This window comes from Condylura cristata, unplaced genomic scaffold, assembly GCF_000260355.1.
Source record: "Condylura cristata isolate star-nosed mole 26May11 unplaced genomic scaffold, ConCri1.0 scaffold00003, whole genome shotgun sequence".
NCBI lineage: Eukaryota > Metazoa > Chordata > Mammalia > Eulipotyphla > Talpidae > Condylura > Condylura cristata.
This window is the reverse complement of record NW_004567104.1, coordinates 28079665-28098473: the sequence shown is the minus strand read 5'-3', so window position 1 is coordinate 28098473 and position 18809 is coordinate 28079665. Positions and strand designations below refer to the sequence as shown.

The window sequence follows — 18809 nt, the reverse complement described above, 5'->3', positions numbered from 1 at the left end:
CTCTTTAGAAAAATCTGTGATAAGTATTTCTGTTAAAGTAAGCATAATTAAGACATTTTGGAGGGAAAGTAGATAATGCTCCTTTAATCCCAGTTAGAATTTACAGAGTTTAGTAATAATGACTCAAATTTTTTACTTTTCTTCAGTATGTGTTAAATTGGGAAGATTTGGATGATGCTTTTGTAGAAGAAAAACATAGGATTTCTTACTTTGCAGTTAAAAAAAAATTAAAGAGGACCCCTCCCTGGTGGTGCAATAGGTTAGGATGCAGCCCTGCAAGCTGGCTGCATCCACTTCAGTGTGAGTTTGATCCCTGGCCAGGGAGGTGATCCACATGGCGTGGCAGACCTCTCCTGACCTGCCCGCTACTCCCCTCAGCAGTGTACTCTGTCCAGCAGCCTGTCCTGCTCCCCACTTTTGTCTCTGGTGAAGCCTCCAACTGCCCCTGCACCTCTGACTTGCACCCCCATTCTATCTGAATAAATAAATCTTTAAAAAAATTTTAAGAGCAAAAACTATATAGATAACAAGTAAAAGAACTTAAAATCTTTAGTTTGAAATTCTTATTTTAGTCATACTTTCAGTTTCACTGGTTTGTTACCTCTTATAGCTTTTCGCACAGCCTTACAGGGTCATATTATCAAAACTAGAGTATTTAGAGACATATTACCATGTGATAGATAACACTGAGTAATTTAGAAGTTTGCCACATTTGAAACTTACTTAGAGCTTTCATTATTTTATATTAAGGACTTGAGATTTAAAATTTCTTAATCTCAATTTTGTTAAGGGTTGCTGTTTCACACTTTAAAATTAGGTATGTAGAAAAATGAGGCATTAAGGAATTTGAATATTTTAAACTTTGTTTAAAGTAAAAACTTTGGATTTATTTAGGGGACTGGATGAAGGTGTTTCTTGTACGTCAATTTATGAAAAGCATAGTGCAGGACTGACAAAGGGGATGCATGCCTACAGGTAATTTTTATCCAACTAAAGTTAGATCTGTTATCAAAACTCCTAAGTAGTATATGTAGTCCACCCTTTTATCATATAGTTGTACATATTAGCAGGTATTTGAATATTATAAATATAGTAGTAGACAACTTAATCGATAACTTTGAGTAAAACCATTTTTCAGTTTAAGAATTTTTAGCATACTGAAGTTAATATTTTGAAATTGATATCCATGAATGAAACATATCATATTTCATCAATTCTAAGATGCACATTTTCCCAGATTTTAATATCTCTAACGGGGGGGTATGTCATATATAGTTGGTGGAGTGTCATGTATTTGACAGGAGTTTTATCTTGATGCTATATAAAATAGTGGTATGCCTTACAATCAATAGCATCTTAGATTTTCTGAAATATATTATTGTAAGTATGAGCTCAGATTTGCCACAGTGGAAATTTGTAAATTGGAAGAGGGCTTTTTATAGTGTTATTCTTTGCTAAAGTATAAAAATATACCAGCATATTAGATATTTTAAAGATAAATGCCGTTGTTAAATTAGAAATATTTGTTGACAGTTATAGATTGTTCTTCCAAAGGGTTAGACTATAAAAAGATTCATTCAGACTGATACTTTATAAAAAGGCAAGAATTCTTTTTATCTCATAGAAGGTACTTTTAAATTTTAGGTATTTCAGTGGAAGAATTTAAGCAGCTTTTCTTTAGCTTTTTTTTTTTTTAAACAAATGTATATGTTTTGAAATACACATTCTTAGTACAATGTTAGGAAAATAGTACTCCTCAAAACCATTTAGTCTCAAAAATATTAATTGCAATTCAAAATTATTGAGACCTAATACTTTGAAGGATAAGGAATAACCTTTGGCATGGTTATTGTAGACTGGAAGGGAAGAGAACTTGTCACACAAAATAATATGAGGATGATAACTGAGTTATTTAGTATTTACTATTTTGTTTTAAATATTGAAAGTAGAGAATTTAAACTGTAGAGCACAAATACTTAGGAAATGATTATTTTAAATTTCAGATTTAATAGCAGTCTATGGTTTGAGCTTTGGCTAATGCAGAACCTTCCCTAAATTGTACTAATGCTAAATAATACAATGTAATATTGTTATTATATTTTCCCGTTATAGAAAATTGCTTTATGGAGTAAATGAAATTACTGTGAAAGTGCCTTCTGTTTTTAAGCTTCTAATTAAGGAGGTAAGACTATTGTGCTTATTTCAACATCTGTGCTTAATATATTTGTCAATTTGAAAAGAGCCATGATTTAAATAATAATTTTGATTTTCTGTTTACGAATTTTTTGTGACTTATTTATTTCTTTACTTGGAAGATATAGGTAGTAACCCTGGTAGAAAGGTAATTTGGGACATTAATTATCTTTCTTATTTTGTTTAATTTTGCTTTTCTTATCTGTAATTGTGTCTCCTCTCTCCTAAAAAGGAAATTGCAGGAAGTTTTGCCATGATCCTTCTTTTTCCTTTTCCCTATTTTAAAACAACTTTTCATATTTTCCATAAATGTTATTTTGTGATTTGTTATTGGAAACTAGATATTTTATATACCAGAAGTTGGTAAATAAAATGTGGCATGGAGATTGACATTGAGAAATTTGCTCTTAGTGTAGGACGAAAATGTGTCAGTAGTTGTAGTTACTTACTGTTCAGTTTTAAGTGTCCTAGAAGAAGTGTGAATAAAGGATTCAGGGTATGTGAAGAATGGAATAAGTGAATTTGCCTTAGCTGACTGTGGGACTCCAGTATTCCTTCTGGGTTTTGACCAGAAATCAAAAGTTGAACTGTATTGGGTTCCTGAGAGTACCCATATAAGTTTTGCCTTAGAATAAAGCAGAGTATTAGTGAATAGGAATTAGAGTCACCTTGCTTGTTACATGGTTCTATCAGTAAATAGTTTTAATCATTAGAAAACTTTTCCGTTGCTGTTCCTTATAAAATTATATTGTCTAGTTATTTCATTTGATTTTAAAGTAAAATGGGCCAGTATATGTGAAAGTGATTTGAAAAATGCAGAAGCAATAATTTTAAGACACTTAGTGGGTTATTAATGAAATTGATAAAAGACCATGAAATGTAAACAAGATGTCAGAGTTCCTTTATTTTTTATTGAGATTTTAGTCTTTGATTATCTTAATATCAAATATCATTTCATATTTGTCTTTCCTTAAATTCTAGTGAACCTTTGAGTGAAAAGTAAATTTGTGTTTTGAGTTCATAAAAGCAAATATTTGTTTCATTTGATTAAAATTTTACATACTTTAGTAGCCCAGTAATTTTTTAAAGTATACTTAATTTGTAAAGTAGAATGCAGAACATGTAAGTTAACATTATCTTTTTCTAGCTGAGTCTAAATTTGGGTTTGGCATACATGTAAATGGACACAGATAATTTAAGCTTTTTGGCCAAATTTTAGTAGCTTTATGATAACAAGTACTATATTAAGTACATCTTGCTCTGCTCTGGGTAATAAGTACATGTTGTCATGTGATACTATAGAACTTATACTGTTTTACTGGTTACTTCATTGACAAGATGGAAAAGTTTGTGTGGTTGCAAATGTTGTATTCACTTTAACTTAAAAACCTTGTTTTTTAGGTTCTCAACCCATTTTACATTTTCCAGTTGTTCAGTGTTATATTGTGGAGCACTGATGAGTACTATTACTATGCTCTAGCTATTGTGATCATGTCAGTAGTATCAATTGTTACCTCCCTATATTCCATTAGAAAGGTAAGTCCAATTATGATTTTCAGCTGTATTTGTATTTTGTGATAATATGTAAGGTATATAGAATAGTACTTGGTAAAAAGTAATATAATTACTCTTTTAGTTATATAAATATGTGCTGTTTATAGCCATATATGTGCTGTTATACAAATATGTGCTGTTTATAGCCAAACTACCACTTAATTGCTTAGGGATGGATCTATAACTGTTTGTCACTGTATATGAGAATACTGGAGAGGTGATTCTGATCTTCATAGGACTGTATCAGTAAAGTGCTTATTTTGTCTGGAACTAAAGCATTGAATGATCTTTGAGTCATTTAGTCTTGACATTTTTAAAGACAGAGTGATATGCATTTCTTTGCCTTATTCATTTGCCTTATTTAATAGCACCTGCTTTGTTGTTGTTGTTGTTGTTTTTAGTATCTTTAAGAGTGTTTATATTAGCTCTTTACAAATTTTATTTTCTCTCTTTCAGCAATACATTATGTTGCATGATATGGTAGCTGCCCACAGTACTGTGAGGGTTTCAGTTTGCAGATTAAATGAAGGTAAGTGATTAAGATGATATATGGAAAGTAAACCAAAGTGATGCCCTTTAAAAACCAATGTACTAAGCATTTTGCATTATACATATAATTGCCATTTCTAAAGAAATAAAAATAAGTGTTTAGATTTGTATTTGCTTCTCTACCAAATTTATTCATTTATGTGTTATTGTAATTTTCTTATATGCAATTTAAAGATACCATGCTAGGTTCTGGGAATGCAGTGGTTACTAGGATGGATAAATTCTTTACCATCATTGAATTTAAGTCTTCTGAAAAGAGATTATGAACAGTAACTGTGAACTGTGAAAAAATGATTGGAAACTTAGATATTAGAGCTCGTTTATTGTACAAATCAGGGATGACTTCTTTGGTAAAGTTTTTTTTTTTTTTAATTTTATATTGGTAAAGTACTTTTTAAAAAAAGATTTATTTATTTATACATACAGAACTGGGGTACAGGCCAGAGGTGTGGTGTGTAAGAGGATTCACCAGAGACAGAGTGGGGAGCAGAACAGGCAGATTGACAAAGTTCACTGCTGAGGGTAGCAGAGGGCAGGTCAGGAGAGGTCTGCCGAGCCATGTGGTTCAGCTCCCCATGTGGTTCAGCTCCCTGGCCAGCGATTGAACTCCTGCTGCAGTGACTTTGGAGAGCTTCATAATGCAGTGCCTTAACCTATTGTGCCACCAGGGAGAGCTATTTTTAAGTGATTGAGTTAAACAGATCAGAGGTAGGTGAGGGGATGGTGTGAGGGGATGGTATGATGGGGATGAAAGGGAGACAGGAGAGATCCAAGTGCCCAAAGCCCTAGGGATTAGTGAACATCTGGTCATTGTAATAACTGAAAAATATGAAGCTTGGCAGATGCAGCAACTTGATGATGGGCAGTCTTCTAAGGCTTGCTAAAGGATTTAGACTTATTATAAAAAGCAGTGTAGAGCCATGTAAGGGTTTTAATTTAAACGGGAGAGTGATAGGATGATATTTGCCTTTTTGAAAAAAAAATATTATTTTTTATTGGATTGCTATTTTCAAACTGAGAAGAGTAAAATGAAATGATCAAGGTGAAGGTTGTGGAGATGGAGAGAAATGAGATGGGTTGTAAGATAATACTTGAATGTGAGCATTGAGCAGTATTTGGTAATTATTGGATGCAAGGAAATAAACAGTGTCAGACCAGGGCGTCGGGTATTGAGATCTTTTAAATAAGGGACACTGGAGAAGCAGTATAGTAGGGGAAAAGGAAATGTTTCAGACATGCTAATTTGTCTAGTGAGGTATAAAAGAAGGGAAGTTATAGAGAGCATAGCATCATTGACCTTGGAGGCAGTAGTTGCTTTGGTTAATCAAGAATATCTAATCCCTAATGAGCATTGTGTTGGCTCATCTACATGTAAACACAGTTTGGTTTAGCAGGTTGTTTCCCTATGCTTCTTTATTACTTGCTACTTAGGGTGGGAGTATCTGCACCCCCTAGCTGCATCGTTAGACGAGTAGCTTGTTGGTGGTACTCCTCTTTCCTCTCTGCTGTTGCTGAAGGTTCAGGGCTTGCTAGGCGAGACGATATATAACTTGAATCTTCCTTACCCAATTTATGTAGTCTAATCGGTTATTGATACTGTGTTTCGTAGTGACCTTGAAGCTTTAAAAGTCAAGTTTTTTAAATAGGGATTTTATTTAAAAATGAAGATTATTTTACCTACTATGTACTAAATAGCACTAGATTTCTTTAAAATTATTTTCTCATAACTTAGTGCTAACTATTTCCTGTCTTTAGGAAGGAAAGAACATTTGTTCTATAGACTAACTCCACAAACAATAGGGTTCTCCTGACCTGTCTCTGTGTAATTCCCTCTGAGCATGGAATTAAGCCTCAGAAGGGTAAAATATGAAGGTGCAAATATGAGGCAGCCCTAATGAAACCACTTGCCCTGGAGAAAATAACTGCAATGTTTATTTCTAATATTGTCATAAATGTTAGTTAAGCTTTTTAGGAATGTTAAGACAGTATAACTTACGGGTTATACATGATGGCAGCCAGAAGAAGAATGATGTAAAAAGTGGTATTGAAATGTTATTAAAGAAAGTATATTTCCAGTACTCTGTTGTTTCCCAGAGATTATAGGAGTCTCCTTTTATTTACGTGTTGTAGAGGAGTCTTGTGTGTGGACTCATGCTTGTTTTCTAAGGTCTGATAACTAAAGTCAGTCATTGACCTTGAAACCCACCTACCTGCTTAGTTAGTGAGGATTTGACATCACCTCTGTGTAGTAGTTGCTTTCCTGTCAGAGGACAAATTAGCTGACATGCTGAAACACCATGCTTTGTTAGTCTAAGATACTTGTTGAAGTTCTTTTATTGGAATTTTCCTTCTTAACTTTTTGTTAAGATCTTTTTGCTGAACTTTTATTTCAAGTTAAAGAATATTCTTTACAGACTTTTCTTTCTTTAATACAGAAATAGAAGAGATCTTTTCTACAGACCTTGTGCCGGGAGATGTTATGGTGATTCCGTTAAATGGGACAGTCATGCCTTGTGATGCAGTACTTATTAATGGTACTTGCATTGTAAATGAAAGCATGTTAACAGGTAAGAGAAGTAGTGTATTACCGATACTAGCATTGTTACTGTTTAAGCTACCTCAGAATTAGCTATGTGGTTTGTATCCTTTATTCATCAGTGTAATGAATGTGAGCGGACCACATTCTGCATTATACACAACAGTGAATATTAAATCACTATGCAGCTGTTCACTGGATCTCTTGGCTTGCTTCTAGCCACTTCTCATATGAAGAAATGCTTTATAGTAAGGGGAAAGGAAAGAAGGTTTTTTGCCCTCAGAAAATGCATGGTATTCCCTCTTCGAAGAGTAAAAAATAGGAATAAGTGTTTTATATTTTAAACTAGGAAGTAGGGAGTAAAATGACTTCCCTCTGTAAATACACAACCTGTAGGTAAAGCTTAATATGTTTTATCACATGATTTTTTGATTGCCAGTTTGGCAAGAATGTGATTCTTGTATAATGCTTTTTCAAGAGTTGTCTTAAAACTCATATACATAATTATCTCCACAAGCTTACTGCTTACTGCCTTTGAAGCAAGAAATGTGACTCCTACAGAAAATTAAAAATTAACATTAGGAAAAACCTGAGTGTTGTTTGACAGACTGCCCATACTGTTCATTATCTCCCCTGTTCAGGTGCCTTTTATTTTGTAGGTGGCGGGAGGGGATAGATGAGGAAGATGATGTAGGGTGGTGGTGGGTGTGTGGGTGTAGTGAATGGTAAGGAAGTGTGAGTAGTGCTTTCCAGTTCACTTATGGGCGAGAGAACAGATGCTGGGACTATGGCAACTACCTGGTCTTGAGCCAGTCATTTCTAATCGTCCATCACTTTTAGGAATTATCTCGGGAGACAAGATTTGATGTTTATTGAGTAAGGAAATGGATAGCCAAAAAGCAAATGAGTTAAGCTTTATTTTTCACCTATGTGAACTCTTAATACTATAAATAGTATGATAACATTTAGGATATTTAAAATTTGTGTGTTTGATACTGGTTTTTATGCTTTCATTTTGTGATTTTTTTTTTTTTTTTAAGGAGAAAGTGTTCCAGTGACAAAGACTAATTTGCCAAATCCTTCAGTGGACATAAAAGGAATGGGAGATGAATTATATAGTCCAGAAATACATAAACGACACACTTTGTTTTGTGGGACTACTGTTATTCAGACTCGTTTCTACACTGGAGAACTTGTCAAAGCCATAGTAGTTAGAACAGGTAGAAAATATTTGTTTCTTGCATGTTTTAATATATTATCCTGCTCAATTTTTAAAAAGAGATTCTATTTTGGAAGATAATTCTTAGTATAAAAATAAAATAATTTTCTTCTTTTCATTTTTTTTTTTACAGGATTTAGTACTTCCAAAGGACAGCTTGTTCGTTCCATATTGTATCCCAAACCAACTGATTTTAAACTCTACAGAGATGCCTACTTGTTTCTCCTATGCCTTGTGGCAGTGGCTGGCATTGGGTTTATCTACACTATTATCAATAGCATTTTGCATAAGGTATGCACATGGAGCACAATAGGACTTGATTTGTAGATACCAGTGGCTGAAGATTTGATATGTGACTAGTCAGACTAAAGAAGTGATAATTGAAATAATTTAAAGCCATGTAAGGCTAGCAACTATTATATTAAAAAATATTTTAAAAAATGTAAAAATAAAATGTTTCCATCATAGTGGGGATTTCCTTTGATAACTCTTGTATTATTTGCTTGTCCCTAAAAGGGAGAGGTGGCCTCATAGTGAAAGCTTTGTTTTCTCTCTTTTTAAGAGATCTCGTCAAGTTCTTTACTGTAGAGAGTGGCCTGGTACAGTGCTTGTGTATGAGTCAGTATCTGACAGATGTTTGTTGAACTTTGAGATGTATAGTGGATGACATAGAGCTGTAACATCAGAGTTGTCTTTTAAATAGCTATCATTCTGCATTCCATTGACTTGTTCATTGAGCTTTTCTTTCTGTAGAACTTTTAAAGGGAGAAAACTTTAGTTAATAGATGTTGGTTTTTTAGTTTTTTTTTCCCTAAAAATACTCAAATTAGTAAATACTGACAGTCTTACATAAATTTTTGTGTTAATTGTAGGTAGAAGCTGGGTCAATAATTATTGAGTCTCTTGATATCATTACAATTACTGTGCCACCTGCACTTCCTGCTGCAATGACTGCTGGTATTGTATATGCCCAAAGAAGACTGAAAAAAATTGGTATTTTCTGTATTAGTCCCCAAAGGATAAATATCTGTGGACAGCTGAATCTTGTTTGCTTTGACAAGGTTAGTTCAGTTTCATAGATTATTCAGAGGTTACTTTGTAGCTATTTTAATATGTAATTTTTTTAACAATGAATATGCACACATTTTTTATGTTCCTTCAACTTCTTTTTTGACTATTGACATAGGATTTTTCAGTATTTTCCTCATTTTTTCCCTCAATTTTTGTTACTTTGATTATGGCTTATTTACCCAAACCTGCAATTGCTTAATCATTCATATCCAGAATTGTGCCTTGTGGTAGTAGTAAGAGGATATGTTTCATACATTACACATGTACTGAAATTTTACTGTTATTAAGTAGATACTTTGATCTATGTTTTATTGAGTATGTTTTATAATTATGAAGTCATTTAAAATTTTATGTGAACGTGATAGATCTTATACCTGTTTGAAATATGCTTTGCATCTCACATTGGTTTCCGCCACAGCAACTGAAGCTAGTTTTCTGAAGTTTTATTTTGAGAATTAAACCTTAACCAAAAGAATATTCCATCAAACTCTTAATGGGTAAATGATACAAGAAGTTGTCTTTTGTACATTTTCATTAAAGAAGAGGAAAATCGGTCATATCCCATGACCATACTTTATATATGTCTTATTGGAAAATTTCACTTGCATTTGTCCTTTTGGAAATATTAAAATACTTAATGTGGAGGAAAAAATTACTAGTATAATGAATCTTTACCCAGCATTAACATTTATCAACATACTGTGAGTGGTACTTAATTTATTCCCTCATTTTGAAGGTGGCAGCACCAGACATTGTGCTACTTCAGTATGTATTTCTAGAAGATATTTTCAAAAACATTGCTGCTTGTTCCACTTATCAAAATTAACATTTCCTTAACATTATCTAATATCCAATTTATTCAGATTACTCACATTTCTAAAAATAATGCCTCCAACTGTATTCTGTTTTTTAATCAAAATCTAAGTAAAGATTGCAGTGGTTAAGTAACATAAACATATAAACCTATACAATTCCCATCCTCTTTACATAGAGAACTGTACTTTAATGTTCTTACTCTTTTCTTCACTCTTAAAGTCATAGAACTGTACAGAGATTACTTTTCCTCTCCTTTTTTCACAGCTGTATAGTATATTGTTTGTATGTAACATGGTTTTCCATGATTTTTGTTTTCAGAGGCATTAATTAATATTTTGTACATGTATGATTTTTATTTTTAGACCGGAACTCTTACTGAAGATGGTTTAGATCTTTGGGGGATTCAACGGGTGGAAAATACACGGTAAGTATTAACCAGATTTGATCATTTGTTAGCTGATTTTGAATAAATATTTTGATATATGAACACTCAGAAATATAGAAAGTAATTCAGATTTATGTGTACCTTGTGTACCTACCACCAAGATTAAGTAATTGACATTTTGTGTATTTGTTTTAGATTTCATTTAAAAGATTTAAAGTAACAGATACCACTAAAATCTTAAATCTGTCTTCCCTGTCTCTAGCATTGTTCTGAAATTGTGTCTGTTATTATCTTTACATGTTTTTATATTCTAATTGAATACATATCTAATCAGTAGCTATCTATAAATAAATATACACAACTGATTCATTGTATGTTTTGCTTTTTTTGTTTCCAATATTCCTGTTGATAACATATAGATATAATTTATTAATCTTAGCTGTTAAATAGTAGTCCATTACATGGGTTAAACCATAGTAACTTTTTCTGCCTAGGGATAGCTTCAGTTTCTCTCCTTCTCTCCCCCCTCCACTTTCGCAAACAGTGAAGCAAATATATCCTTACCCACAATTTCCTATGAACATTTGGTTGTATTTCAGTAAATGAACTTCTTGAAAATCAACTCGGGGTCAATTTAGTTTGTACATGGAATCATCTTTCATAGGTATTGCCTGATTGTAAGTGATATGCTAACTTGTGTTCTCAGTGGATAAGAGATCCTGTTGCTTCACATAATTGCCAAACTTGGTATTGTTAGCTTCTAATTTTTACAGATGGGTGGGTATTAAATGGTTTTTCATTGTGTGCTTATTTGCATGTTACTTACAAAACTGTATATATTTTCACATTTTGGAAGGAGGGACATTTAGCATTCTGAAACATTTTGTCAGTTTATATCTTAATTTTTCTATTCTGCAGTTATTCTTTATCTTATTTGCTAGAAATCTTGTATTTCTGGGTGGTAATCATTTTCATTAAGACATTCCACCTCTCTGCTTTATCTTTTCACTTTGTTTTTGTTGTGTTTTGATGCTTGGAAATTTTATTACTGTTGTGTAAAAATCTGTATTTTGTTGAATGAGTATATTGTTTGGTTTAGGTAATTTCAGAGTTGTTAAATCTGGAAATACCATGACCTTATTTATCCACAGTAATGTATGTTTGCTTTTAAATTCTTTTTGTGCTTTAGATTCTAGTTTATCTAGTATTTATAAATTACACGCCAGCTTTTGCCTGATGTTGACTTGATAGCTTTTCCTTCCAACTGTTTACTTTTTAGTCTTTCTGTGTCAGTGCACTCACAGTTAAAAGATTTTCAGATATTTGAAATTATTGCTACCAGCTCTCACCCTAATTCATACATACATTTTCTCAGAGTTTTTCTGCTTAATCTTTAACTACTTGTCCTTAAATTATTAATATCCATATTTGTAGATTCTAAAGTGCTTGGTGTCTTTACTGGTTTCTAAGTCAGAACCACATGGACTATAGTGTGTATGTATATGTAACATATTTTATGATTCTGACATTGGTTGTATACAGTATGCATACTTAGATTTAACTAGGTTTGTGAATATCTTTGCTAACCATTGCTTCTTGTTTTCTGTTCCTCTGGGTTAGATTGTCATCTCCATAATGATTAGTAAATTTTGTTTTTATTATTCTTGAAAGATAGTATAACTATCAATTTCTAGTTAGACATTTGTTTTCTTTGAGCATTTTGAAATTTTTTCCAATTTCTCTTGATTTGTTATAGCTATTTAAGTCTTGTCCTTGATGTGTACAGTTTTCACGATCTTTTCATTAGTATAGGACTCATACCACTTTTTGATTTCAAGACTAACCCCTGGTGGCCTAGGGGTTAGTCTCAGTGCTATCATGATATTACCGCTGTAACCTGAGTTCCATCCCTAGCCAAGGAACTGACCCACAGATGGCTCAGCAGACCTCTCTGCCTTACTGGCTGCTTCCCTCAGGAGTATATTTCAAAGATCTGCCTATTCTGCTTCCCACTCTGTCTCTGGTGAATCCACTCTCACCCCTTGCACCTCTGGCTTATACCCTAGTTCTTATAGCAAAATAAAAATAAATTTTTTTAAAAAAAAAGAATTCATGTTTTCATGTATTCTGGAAAGTTTTTAGCATTTTTTCTCTTATGGACTTAAAACCCGTTTTGTTTGTTTGTTTTCTACCCACCTAGGAATGCTAACCATGTGTTGGACAAGACAATTGTTTCTTCTTCCCCCGCCACCAACCCCCCCCCCCCCATCATCATGGTATCTTGGTCTTTGTCTAAGTTTTTTTTTTTTTTTAAAGATGTATTTATTTAGACATGCAGAACTGGGGTACAGTCAGAAGTGCAGAGGCAGTGAGAGGATTCACCAGAGACAGAGTGTCCAGGAGCAGAACAGGTTGGTTGATGAAGCACACTGCTGAAGGGAGCAGTGGGCAGGTCAGGAGAGGTCTGCCACGCCAAGTGGGTCACCTTGGGGTGGGGATCTAACACATGCTGAAGTGGCTTTAGCATAGAGCTGTGCTTTAACCTGTTGCTCCACCAGAGAGGGCCCTGTCTTTGTCTAAGTTTTAAATTTATTAAATACCTTCTTTTGCATCTTTTTAGTTAGCTATATTCTGTTATCTCATTCATGGGATTCTAATTTTGTCTTTGAGAATTATTTCTGAGGGTGCTTATGGATTGATCTTTATAAAGACTCTCCTGTTAAACTCCTTTGTGGCTGTGTTTTAAGAGCTCTTCTCTAGAGGCTTTACTTGCTTGGTCAAGGCTTTAGCCAAAAGTGGCATTAATGTTTTCAAACAAGCTTTAATGTTGTGGTCAGAACTTGAGGGTTTCCAGACTAGGACATATGTATATATTTAAACTTCATCCTGAGTAGTGTGATGTTTCAGAGTTTATATCCTGAAACTGGTGTTTGAGATTTTATTCTGTTGTTCATCCACTGTGTAACTTGGGCAAATTATGTAACTGCTCTGCTTCGGTTTTTTAATTTATAAAATGGAGATAATAAAAATCTTCCTGTGGTATGAGCATGAGATGAGTCAAATATATTTAAGGTTTTTAGACTAGTTCCTAATGTATAAATACTATATAGATATTGTCTTCTTGAATTTTGGGTAAAAAGAAAAGATATTGCATTCTTAGTTATGCTTTTGAATCTGTGGGTAATTTTTTCTTTTTTAAATATTTATTTATGCACACAGAATTGGGGTACAGGCTGAAAGTTACAGGAGAGGTGAGAGGATTCACCAGAGACAGAGTGGGTAGCAGAGTAAGATTGGCAAAGTACAGTGCTGAGGGGAGCAGTGGGCAGGGCAGGAGAGGTCTGCTGTGTCTCCCTGGCCTGGGTATCAAATTCTGCTGACGTGGCTATAGCTAGCTTCTCAGGGATGCCCTTTAATCCGTTACACCACCAGGGAGGGCTCTGTGGGTAATTTTTTCTAATGCTCTTTCTAGAGGTGTAAGTCACTGGCTATCTTGGGTAAAAGAAATTCTCTTAGTTCACACTTCCTACTTATTTGTGATCAGCCTTTTACTCTTCTTCTTGTCAGGGTGTTAAAACTCTTGTGCTTAGAACACTGAGATGGCTCTCAACTTTTTTCCATCTCACTGAGATGGTCACAGAATCAGCTTAAATTCATTCTCCTCTAGTTTCCCCTTTTCTCTACTTCTGGCCATGATTTCCCTTTCCTATGAGCTTCTTAATTTTGCTTTTTTAAAAGAACATATCACACATAAATTCTGTGGGTTTCTCAGTGAGTTGTTACTTATTCTATTCTGCCATATGTCCATAGATGGAAATTTCATTTATTATTTAGTATTAGATACTTTTTATATGGTTATATCTGAATTATCAAAAACTGAAATAATTATATTTTAATATTGTACAACTTTTATAGGAGAAAATGTTTTTTAAGTGCTAAAAATTACAGTGAAAATTATGTACTAACATTTCCATTTAAAAAATTACAAAACCTGAATGTTGTTAGAATATTGTTTTGAGTCATTGTTAGATTTAAGAATTAATTCAGTGCATGTCTATTTAGTTTTCTTTTGCCAGAAGAAAATGTTTGCAATGAGATGTTGGTAAAATCTCAGTTTGTTGCTTGTATGGCTACTTGTCATTCACTTACAAAAATTGAAGGAGCGCTTTCTGGTGATCCACTTGATCTGAAAATGTTTGAAGCCATCGGATGGGTAAGTTCAATATTTAAATACAAATAACTTCAATAAAATATAGTAAAAACTGCCTTGCAGGAGGATTATCTTTGCTAATTATTTTGATGACAGTCTTGTACCATAAAGGAATTCCGTAGTTTTGAAGGATGCGTCACTGAGAAATACTTAGAAATGTAAAAAAAATGTATTTTAGCTAAATTGACTCACTTAAACACCTTCAATAGTGGGGAACCTTTTCAGGTCACTGCTTAAGAATTTATAAGGAAATCCAACGATCAGTGACTTCAATTGTAGACCACATTGGTAAGATGTTCTTCAGCAGTGCAGTTGATTGGCCAGAGGTAAAGATACTTAATTCCGGCCATCCCTGGTGGCGCAGCATTTAAAGCACAGCACTGAGAAGCTGAAGGCACTTCCGCATGAGTTCGATTCCCACCTGCCCCGGAGGTGACCACATGGCGCGGCAGACCTCTCCTGACCTGCCTGCTGCTCCCCTCAGCAGTGTACTTCGTAGATCTGCCTGTTCTGCTCCCCACTCTGTCTGGTGAAGCCTCTCACAGCCCCTGAGCCTCTGGCCTGTACCCCCGTTCTGTATGAACAAATAAATCTTTAAAAAAAAAAAAACTTAATTCTTCCTTCATTCTTTCATTGATCTTGTCCCTATCTTGTACTTACTGTATCCTTGTGCACAAAACAAATGTATGCTTTTGGTTTGCTTATAATTCCTTTCTATTTGTTTTGCCATTGATTGTTTTCTTAGTGCTTGCTTTTGATCTTGTTATTGCTATGTTATAGCACTTTGGTTCTTTATAGATTTAGTGTGTTTATAAGGTTCCCTCTGGTTTCTGAACTATTTTATTGTTTCTGGATTTGGATTTACCCCTCAACCCCCAACACTTAAATCTTTTCCTGCTTTTTGTTTTTATTATATATTTTCATTTCACATTAGTTGTTATACATTATACATGTCGTTATATATTAAACAATTTGGTGGTTGAAGAAAAAGGTCTGACTTGATAATTCTGGCTAGTTGCAGTAAGGTATTTCATCCTTTCCCTTATTTAAGTCAGTCTGTTTTCTTGAAATTTCTCTCTGATTGGAAAGGCTAACTAGAAGGAGTTTCTTGTGTGTTGGGGCTAGTGGGAGACAGCATGGGCCATCCACTATCAAACAGTATTCAGTTTTCGAGTAGCACAATTAGTCTCCCAGTTGCTTTCTTCTCACTCCCATAATACTGTATAGGCAGGACTTACTTTGGAACAGTAGCCCTCATAATAGTAGCCCTTCTCTAAGGTAGGTAATTCTGGTTTCCTGAGTGACTGACTCATTGATTCATTTGTTGGTTTTTTGCTTAATTCAGCTATGAAGAAATGCATTTATCTTTCCTGTGTGTTCTGTTATGTTTATTCTAGGCCACTTTTTCCATCCCTAACATATCACTATGTTTCAGTTTACCTTTTCTGTTTTGAAAACTTCTCACCATGCTTTTTAATTACTTTTACAGGTTCTTTTCTTTTTTGGTGTTTTGCTAATATTATGAAAGGGAGGGAGATGAGTGAGTGCACACATGCTCTGTTACCTTCTGAAATCTTACAATAAATATTCATCAACTTTAATTTCCCAAGAGACTCTCTTCATTTATAAAGAGTAAAAACAAAAATAGATGATTTCATCTTTGATCTTCTCTAAAGTTTCTTTCCAAAGAAATAGATTTTCAGTAGATTATTATGCTAGTGGATTTTTAAAAAAGATTTATTTTTATTTATCTATGCATATATGAACTTGGGTATAGGCTAGAGGTGGGTGTTGGGGGTAGTGAGAGGATTCACCAGAGACAGAAAGAGGAGCAAAACAGGCAGATCTACTGAAAACCATTGCTGAAGGGAGCAGTGGGTAAGATGGGAGAGGTCTGCTATACCATGTGGGTTACCTCCGTGGCCAGGGATAATACTTCTGCTACAGTGGCTGGTGATAGCTGATAGTGCTGAGATTTAATCCCTGTGCCACTAGGGAGGCCTGATGTGTTAGTGGATTTTTAAAAAATGAGTAAGTTTATGTGGCAGCATGTTTTGTAGATTTTCTATGCCTTGATGCTTGAACTCACCTAAAAGTATCAGAGTGTTTCCACGTAACTGCTGTTTAAAGTAATTGATGCCATAAGATACAGTCCAGTTTCAGACTTGTTAAAATGAATTTTACAGTTCTGTAATTTAGAGTTGTGTAAAATTGGCTGCTTGGATGCAGTTCCTTTCCCCATCATTTCCCCATTGTGATTCATCCAATTTTAGAGTCAATTTTGTTTATTGTTTGTCATGTATATGTACTTAATACATTTTCTCTTCTGAAATTTTTTCGCCACAAAAGTTTTAAAAATAATTTTTAAGAGGTATATTAGAGTGATGGTATCTAACACAGCATGTTAGGCTAAAACATTAACACTTCATTGGACCCACATGTGTTCTTAACACAGTAGTTCTGTTATCCATACCTGAACTGCATCTGAAGTGCACTGCTGAGGGGAGCAGTGGGTGGGTCAGGATAGGTCTGCCCCCTCAATAGGATCAGCTCCCTGGTCAGGGATCAAACTGGCTGCAGATAGCTTCACAGTGCTGTGCTTTAACCTGTTGCGCCACCAGGGAGGGCCCTGTACTGCTATTTATTTTAATGTCATAGTAATGCTCATTTGTTCCTCGGCCACTTTTGTTTTACTTAACTGAAAATAGTCATAGTATTTGATTTAAAGATGTAACCAGTGAATTGAATTTTATAAACACCATGTTGAATATTTTCCTTTCAGATTTTGGAAGAAGCAACTGAAGAAGAAACAGCACTTCATAATAGAATTATGCCCACTGTGGTTCGTCCTCCAAAACAACTGCTTCCTGAATCTGTACCTGCAGGAAACCAAGAAATGGTGGGAAGTTGCTTTAAGCTAGATAATACTGTTGCTCACATTTAATCCTTAGTGTGAAATGTTAGTAGAAAATGAAATCATGTTTCCTTTATGCAATTTTAACTGCATTTAAAAGAAACTAAACCTGTTGTATTGGGGCACTTTATTTTAAGAAAACATTGAGATTTACTTCATAGTCCCTTTACTTTTTCTTATTATTTATAATGCAGTTTAGTGCGTAGGGAGTAATCCTGGTAAATGGCATCTATACTTGAAAAGTTTAATAAAAAGAATTTGTGAAAGGCTTTACTGTTACATTCAGGTGAATTTTAAAATGCATTCCCTTAGATTATTTAAATACTTAAGAGCATTAATATCTTTAGGATTTAACAGGAAAATATTCAAGATGTATTTTTAATAAATAGGAGATGGAGATGTGATCTTAATACCTAGCTTGCAATAGTCAAAGTTCCTTACTATTTCCCACATGTTTTATGGATAGTTATTTTTTGAGTATGTTAAGGATTTAATCTGTACTGTTTCTTTTTTTTTTAGGAGCTGTTTGAACTTCCAGTAAGTGAAGAATGTTTACTTATTATACATACTATGTTGCATTTCTTAAGTGATAAATAAATATTTTGTGCATCTTTTGACATTGTATAGGCTATTTATGAGATAGGAATTGTTCGCCAGTTCCCCTTTTCTTCTGCCTTGCAACGTATGAGCGTGGTTGCGAGGGTGCTAGGGGATAAGAAAATGGATGCGTACATGAAAGGAGCCCCTGAGGTCATTGCCAGTCTTTGTAAACCTGAAACGGGTAAGGAGTCAATTGAGCTGTGAACAAAATTCTGGTATTTATATAATAATTTATATGAGCAGTCTTAACAGTGACATGTATACTTTTTTCTTTTTAAAAAGTTCCTGTTGATTTTGAAAAAGTTTTAGAAGATTATACTAAACAGGGCTTCCGTGTAATTGCTCTTGCACACAGAAAATTGGAGTCAAAACTAACATGGCATAAAGTACAGAATGTTAGCAGGTAAGTGTGGTAAACTTTTCCTGCAGTTTCTAGAATAATAATCATTTATCTTCCTATAAATGACAAAATAAATTGTAGGTGGGTATATATTAAATATTGAATGTGTGCAGATAGATACAATATGATGTTTGTTTTAGGTGATTGAGGTAAAAATAAAGTACAACTCTTAGGAATTATTTTTAATTATAATTTCTATGTATTTATTCAGTGTTTGCTATGTGTCAGGCATGCTCTAGGAACATAATTAGGTTTTAGTAAAAATAATTTATAGGAGTTTATCTTTCCCTGATGATATAATTGCTTTTGACTAATGGTTGGAACTAAGTGCTAATTTGTATGTAAGTCACAGTAATTAATAT

General features: G+C 33.9%; 1 protein-coding gene across 4 annotated transcripts in view; it reads left to right on the top strand.

The window, feature by feature from the left end:
- The window catches only part of ATP13A3 (ATPase type 13A3), a 71884-nt gene that overhangs the window by 21199 nt on the left and 31876 nt on the right, over window positions 1–18809 (top strand). For 3 of the 4 annotated variants that reach the window (XM_012733818.1, XM_012733808.1, XM_004675111.2), the window contains 14 exons: window positions 895–975; window positions 2113–2182; window positions 3595–3729; window positions 4204–4276; window positions 6732–6863; window positions 7873–8052; window positions 8185–8342; window positions 8924–9112; window positions 10301–10362; window positions 14386–14536; window positions 17316–17432; window positions 17967–17984; window positions 18075–18228; window positions 18330–18450. In XM_012733818.1, the coding sequence (XP_012589272.1) occupies window positions 895–975; window positions 2113–2182; window positions 3595–3729; window positions 4204–4276; window positions 6732–6863; window positions 7873–8052; window positions 8185–8342; window positions 8924–9112; window positions 10301–10362; window positions 14386–14536; window positions 17316–17432; window positions 17967–17984; window positions 18075–18228; window positions 18330–18450 (1641 nt within the window). The remainder of the gene's footprint in view (window positions 1–894; window positions 976–2112; window positions 2183–3594; window positions 3730–4203; window positions 4277–6731; window positions 6864–7872; window positions 8053–8184; window positions 8343–8923; window positions 9113–10300; window positions 10363–14385; window positions 14537–17315; window positions 17433–17966; window positions 17985–18074; window positions 18229–18329; window positions 18451–18809) is intronic. The other variant, XM_012733812.1, reaches the window with a different exon arrangement.